This window comes from Zingiber officinale, chromosome 8A (genome assembly GCF_018446385.1).
Source record: "Zingiber officinale cultivar Zhangliang chromosome 8A, Zo_v1.1, whole genome shotgun sequence".
Lineage (NCBI taxonomy): Eukaryota > Viridiplantae > Streptophyta > Magnoliopsida > Zingiberales > Zingiberaceae > Zingiber > Zingiber officinale.
In genome coordinates, this window is record NC_056000.1 from 35,401,832 (window position 1) to 35,408,671 (window position 6,840).

A 6,840-nucleotide genomic window follows, 5' to 3' on the forward strand; every position below is an offset into this window, starting at 1 on the left:
GTGTCTTCTACACATTGCAACACTTAGTAACTTCTATATGATGTCAACCCTAAATCCTAAATATGTACTAGCAGCTATGTTATGCTCTACTTGTTATAACAATTATTCAATATTTCTATACGTTATAGTAGTTATTAAATAGTTTCTACGTATTATAGTAGTTATCAGTAGTTACTATAATAATACTTGATTAAGAGGTATTTTTGGAATAAAATTATTAAAGGAGTGCTTTTTGATATATATATATATATTTATTTATTTATTTATTTTAAAAAAACGAGGTGCCTGGTGATTTATAAAATTTAAGGTGCCTTTTTCATGTTTGCTCTTTTATTTTTAAAGTATCCTTTTTATCCTACCAGTCCAATATTATTAGAATAGTTTTAGCACAAACTACTACGAGTAATATTATTAGAATAGTTTTAGCACAAACTACTACGAGTAATTTTAGTTAAAGTTCCTTATAGTTAAATTGCTCCATGTTGCAATTGTTTTAGACAAAATTAGTATACTATGGAGCGATTTAGGTCAAAATTGTTCTAAATAATTATCAAATTGCTCCATATAATTAAAAATTTCTCCGCTTTATGACAATTTGAGTCAGAAGGACTCTAATGAAAAAATATATATTTACACACATCCCATCCTATTTTTTAAAAAATTATCCTGTGTTAGTTCAACATTATTATAGCAGTTTTAACTTAAATTGCGCCAAGTAATTTTGATCAAAATTATCCCGAATAATTATGGTTAAGTTGCTCCATGTTATAATAATTTAGACAGAATTAATATAACATAGAGCAATTTAGAAAAAAACATTCTAAATAATTTTAATTAAATTACTCTATATTATAAAAGTTCAAGTAAAAACCACTTCATTTTAAACCAACTAATTATTTTAGTGACTGAGTCAGTTTTATAAAAAAATTTACAATCAAAATAAATTGAGGTCTATTTTTTTTTAGATATTCATGGAGGTATATCTAGACATCCAACATTTTAGGTCTATTTTTCACTATATTTTTCACTATAGTAACAAAAGTGGAATTCGTCATCTTAGTGATCTCACACGGTCGACTTTAAGATTATATGTAAGGAGATAAATCAAGAAACTATAGTTGATCAATACGAAGGAAGATTTTTTTTTCTTTGACTTTATCCAGATTTAAATCCTTATTCTATAGCAACTTTTCTTCCGTACTAACCAACTGAAAGGTCCAATTTTTTACTAGAAGAGTACACTGTAGGTGAATCTAAAATCTTTACCTAATCATTACCTCTCCCGCTTTATAACTGCATTTGAAGCAGTTTAATCAACTTAAGAGTAACTTTCATCAATATTAAAGCTCTACTTTATAACAATTTTGATAAATAAAATTATTCTACGTTTAGCAATTTTAAGGTATAAAATACTATAAATACCTTTTTAATAAATTTCAATATAAAATATTTTTAAATATTAATAAAATAAAAAAATGTTCTGTTTTAATTCTGATTTGTGCCCAAATAAATGAATACAACTCATGTAGAAATAAGTTGTTGAACAGTAAGGTAGGAGTGATAGGATTAAAATTGAATTGATTATTGTAGAATTAGAGGTAAATGACATATTAACAATTGTTTTTTTTTAAATATAATCCTATTTCTATCACTCCTGACAGGTGTCATGGTGCCCAGGTTCGTTAATTTTTTTAAAAACAATAATAGTATGATTTTTTAGGAGTAATCAAAATGGCTAAAGAACAGCCAAACTTTCGTGATCGGAGACAAGACTTGCCTCATCAAAATTATCACTCATTTAAATTGATGCGAGTTTGATCGAAAGAGACAACCCTTTTGACTTTTGTTGATTGATCAATTGTGGCTCCGATTGCATGGTTAAGTTGGTCTATCTTATAATAGATTTATAGAAATAGGCGATTTTGATGAAGTCAACAGACTCTTTGGCACGGATTAGTACAGTTAAATATTTACCTAATAATTATTCTAATACATTTTGGGATTAATTTTCTGCAATGTTTATTGTGTATTTGAGTTCGCTCATGCATATCACTTTGATAGGACAAATACCCTAAAATTTACCCAAAGAAAATATGGGCCACCCTGGAGGGCTGCTAAGGTGCTCCAATAAAAGGGACGACACTGATCGACGCCTGTTTCTTACCGTCGTCGCCATGTCGCACAAGCATTTGCTGTGCCTCTTCCTCTTTCTCTCCCTCCGCCGATCTGAACTTGCAGCCGCGAGCAGTGCTGGCAGGGAAGAGTTCGCTTTCAATGGATTCCTGGCGGCGAATCTCACCGTGGACGGGACTGCGGCCATCGTCTCCGGCGGTTTGCTTCAGTTGACCTGCAACACGAAGCAGGCGAGGGGCCACGCTTTCATTCCTCGGCCAATTCACTTCAGAGCCACCTCCAATACCACAGTCTTCTCCTTCTCCACCACCTTCGTCTTCGGCACCACGCTCGAGGACCCCAACCTCGGCGGCCATGGCCTCACCTTCTTAGTCTCCCGCACCAGGGACTTCGCCGGAGCCCTGGGGAGCCAGTACTTCGGCCTCTTCAACCAGAGCAACAATGGAAATTCCAGCAGCCATGTCTTCGCCATCGAGCTCGACACGCTCTTCAACCCTGAACTTGGAGATATCGATAACAACCACGTCGGGATCGACATCAACAGTGTGATATCGAACAGCTCGAGCTCTGCCGGTTATTTCTCCGACGGCACTGGTTCCTTCAACAGCATGAGCCTCATCGCTGACCGGGCCATGCAAGTTTGGGTGGAATATGACGGCCGAGGCACGCGGCTGAACGTCACCATGGCTCCGACTCCGATGTCGAAGCCAAGTACACCTCTCTTGTCGACGGCGGTGGATCTGGCAACGGTGTTCTTGGATGCTATGTACGTCGGGTTCTCCGCCTCCACTGGATCTTTCCGAACGTCGCACTATATTCTCGGCTGGAGTTTCAAACTCGACGGCGCAGCTGAAGCTCTGGACTATTCCCTGCTGCCGTCCATCCCTCGCACCAGAGGCCATGGCCGGTCGAGATTTTTGGAAATCGGACTGCCCTTAATTTCGGCAGCGCTCGTTCTAATAGCCGCCGGCGCCGTCGTGTTCGCCGTGAGGCGAAGGAACAAGTACGCGGAGCTACAGGAGGACTGGGAGAAGGAGTTCGACCCGCATCGGTTTTCCTACAAGGATTTGTTCCATGCCACCCATGGTTTCAGGGAGAAGGATCTGCTTGGCGCTGGCGGATTCGGAAGGGTCTACAAAGGCTTGCTGCCGAAGTCGAAGCTGGAGATCGCCGTCAAAAGAGTGTCCCATGAATCGAGGCAGGGGATGAAGGAATTCATAGCAGAGGTCGTCAGCATGGGCCGCCTCCGCCACCGGAACCTCGTCCAGTTGCTCGGCTACTGCCGGCGCAAGGGGGAGCTGCTCTTGGTCTACGACTACATGCCCAACGGCAGCCTCGACAAGTTCCTTCACGACAAAACCCGGCCTGCTCTCCCATGGCCGGAGCGATTTCAGATAATCAAAGGCGTCGCGTCGGGGCTGCTCTACCTGCACGAGGACTGGGAGCAAATCGTAGTCCACAGAGACATCAAGGCCAGCAACGTGCTGCTCGACGGCGAGATGAACGGAAGATTAGGCGACTTTGGCTTGGCGAGGCTGTACGACCACGGAACCGATCCGCTGACCACTCACGTCATGGGAACGATGGGATACCTCGCGCCGGAGCTCGCTCGAACCCGGAAGGCCTCCACCACGGCCGACGTGTTCGCGTTCGGGGCCTTCCTCTTGGAGGTCGCATGCGGAAGGAGGCCTGTGGATTTAGCGGCCGATTCCGAGCACCCTGTTTTGCTGGACTGGGTGTCGGAGAGTTGGCAAAAGGGACTGGTGCTGACGACGGCAGACCCGAGGTTGGGGGATGAATTTCCGGCGGAGGAGGTGGAGCTGGTGCTGAAGCTCGGACTGCTGTGCTCGCACCCGCTGCCCGCCGCGAGGCCGAGCATGCGCCGAGTTGTGCAGTACCTGGAGGGGGATCTGACGCCGCCGGAGCTTGAGCCAACTCACCTGAGCTTCACCGGCTTCGTGCCACATAGCAGGAAGAGTTCTAACGGGCATGTCTCCTCGTTTCCATCGTCTTCTCCGGCGGTCACTACAGATAGTATCGTGTCTTCCTCTCTATAGATTATTCTACTGCTTCAACAGGATGGCTTTTTCTCTGGAATCAACTAGCTGAATCAGAATTCAAGTCAAACTTGTTATCTAAGTTGTCAAGAGGTTCGAAAGATAAGTCAAACTTGTCGCCATCTTTCGCTATCAGGCAAAGAAAATAAGTGCGGTGTCTGGAAAATTAGGAAAGAAATCACTAACCTTGGCCTTGAAGTAATTGATCGATGATTGGTTTCTTCAGGCAATCGCTAAGATCATGTTCCTCATGGATTTGTTCTTCCTTCTCCTCTTCTTCCACCTCAACCTCGCAGCCTTCGCCGCCGGCGCATCTGATCATCAGTTTACCTTCAACGGATTCGTCGGCGCGAACTTGACTCTCACCGGCGTCGCGTCGGTAACGCCCGGCGGCCTCCTGGTGCTCACCAACGCAACAAAGGATATCATGGGCCACGCGTTCCGCCCTTCCAAGCTCGACTTCAGAAACCATTCTAATGGTATCTCGGTCCTCTCCTTCTCCACCACTTTTGCTTTCGGCATCGTCTCCGAGGACCCCAATCTCAGCGGCCATGGGATCGCCTTCGTCGTCTCTCCCACGGAGGATTTCTCCCTAGCTACAGGAGGCCAGTACCTGGGCATCCTAAACTTGAGCAACAATGGCAATTCCAGCAATCGCGTCTTCGCGATCGAGCTCGACACCATCCTCAACCCTGAATTCAGCGACATCAACGACAACCACGTCGGAATCGACATCAACAGCTTGACGTCCAATTCGTCGTCGCCTGCCGGTTACTACGCCGACGGCAGCGGACTGCACACCAATTTAACGCTCATCAGCGGCCAAAGTCTGCAAGTTTGGGTTGACTATGACGGCGAAGAGATGCAGCTGAATGTCACCTTAGCTCCGATCCCCATGGCCAAACCACAGAAACCTCTCTTGACGGAGCACATTAATCTCTCTGCGATTTTCTCAGACTCCATGTTCGTCGGTTTCTCATCATCCACCGGCCCTTTCCTAACCCACCACTGCATTCGCGGTTGGAGTTTCAGCACGAACGGGGCAGCTCCAGCTCTGAACTACTCCCTGCTTCCTCCACTCCCTCGTTTCCCGTCGACCGGCAGATCAAGAGTCTTGGAGATCGTGCTGCCTCTGGCTTCGGCCGGAGTGGTCCTGATCTTCCTTTGCATCGTTGTGCTCGCCGTGAGACGGAGGATGAAGTATGCAGAGGACCTCGAAGACTGGGAGCTCGAGTACAGTCCTCGCAGGTTCTCGTACAAAGATCTGTACGACGCCACCAATGGCTTCAGGGACAGGGAGCTGCTCGGCGTCGGCGGATTCGGGAGGGTCTACAAGGGGCTGCTGCCGAGCTCCAAATCGGAGGTCGCCGTGAAAAAAGTGTCGTACGAGTCGAAACAGGGCATAAGGGAATTCATAGCAGAGATTGTGAGCTTAGGCCGTCTCCGTCACCGGAATATCGTGCAGCTGCTCGGCTACTGCCGTCGCCGGGGAGAACTCATGCTGGTCTACGATTACATGCCCAATGGAAGTCTGGACAAGCTCCTGCACGGCCAAGCCAAGCCTGGTTTGGACTGGGCGACTCGGTTTCGGATCATCAGAGGCGTGGCGGCGGGCCTCCTCTATCTGCACGAGGACTGGGAGCAAGTCGTCGTCCACAGAGACATCAAGGCCAGCAACGTGCTGCTCGACGACGAGATGAACGGGAGGTTGGGCGACTTCGGCCTCGCGAGACTCTACGATCACGGAACCGATCTGCAAACCACCAGCATCGTCGGAACCATGGGGTACCTCGCGCCTGAGCTTGCTCGGACCGGCAGGGCTTCCGCCAGGACCGACGTGTTTGCGTTTGGGATCTTCGCGCTGGAAGTTTCGTGCGGGAGGAGGCCGGTGGACTCGGGCGGCACCGGCGACGACGACCAGGAGCTGGTGCTGGCGGATTGGGTGCTGGAGCACTGGCGGAAGGGATCGATAGCTGCGGCGAGGGATCCGAGGCTCGAGGAGGAGTTCGCAGAGGAGGAGGTGGAGCTGGTGCTGAAGCTCGGGCTGCTGTGCGCGCACCCGCTGCCCGCGCGCAGGCCGAGCATGCGCCAGGCAGTGCGGTACTTGGAGGGCGGCGCGGCGGCGCTCCCTGAGCTGCTGCTGCCGGCGGACATGGACGAGAGTTTCAGCGCTGGTCTTGCTCTGCTCCACAGCGACGGCTTTGATGACTACGTCGTGTCGTATCCGACCATTTCGTCTCTGGCCACTGCCTCTACTGATTCTGTATCAGTGCCATAGATGATTCAAGCTCACTCCGTCAATGGCGTCAAACCACCAAAAATTGATTAAATAGTTTGAATTAAAACAAATAAACATATATGAGATGCCTTTTTTTTCTTCATATTTTGAAAGGACGGTATTTCATTGATTTACTTTTAGACTCTGACAGATTTTTTTTCCTACCCTAATTAAATAAAAAAGGAAATAATAAGATCGAATCAATCTTACATTTATTTCTAGCTATAGTATAATTATCTAACAATTGAAGTATCTGTTTGTTGAAGTTGAAAGACAGTCCAAATTTGATTTTGGGATGAGACATGTGGCACCAGGCCATACGATTTTGATTTTCATAATTTCTTTCCTAGTTGAATGAATGTGGGAGATTGT

General features: G+C 46.8%; 2 protein-coding genes across 2 annotated transcripts; both read left to right on the forward strand.

Moving 5' to 3' along the window:
* The first annotated feature begins 2,018 nt into the window (after positions 1-2,018).
* LOC122008442 (L-type lectin-domain containing receptor kinase SIT2-like) lies at positions 2,019-4,223 on the forward strand. Its single transcript, XM_042564170.1, has one exon. It carries the CDS (start codon positions 2,094-2,096, stop codon positions 4,188-4,190), a length of 2,097 nt encoding a protein of 698 aa, XP_042420104.1. The 5' UTR covers positions 2,019-2,093; the 3' UTR covers positions 4,191-4,223.
* Positions 4,224-4,405: 182 nt separating this feature from the next.
* LOC122008443 (L-type lectin-domain containing receptor kinase SIT2-like) lies at positions 4,406-6,602 on the forward strand. Its single transcript, XM_042564171.1, has one exon. It carries the CDS (start codon positions 4,432-4,434, stop codon positions 6,466-6,468), a length of 2,037 nt encoding a protein of 678 aa, XP_042420105.1. The 5' UTR covers positions 4,406-4,431; the 3' UTR covers positions 6,469-6,602.
* Positions 6,603-6,840: the final 238 nt, after the last annotated feature.

Coding starts and splice junctions, on each gene's coding strand:
- LOC122008442 (XM_042564170.1), top strand. CDS start 2,094: ATGGGCCACCCTGGAGGGCTGCTAAGGTGCTCCAATAAAAGGGACGAC.
- LOC122008443 (XM_042564171.1), top strand. CDS start 4,432: ATGTTCCTCATGGATTTGTTCTTCCTTCTCCTCTTCTTCCACCTCAAC.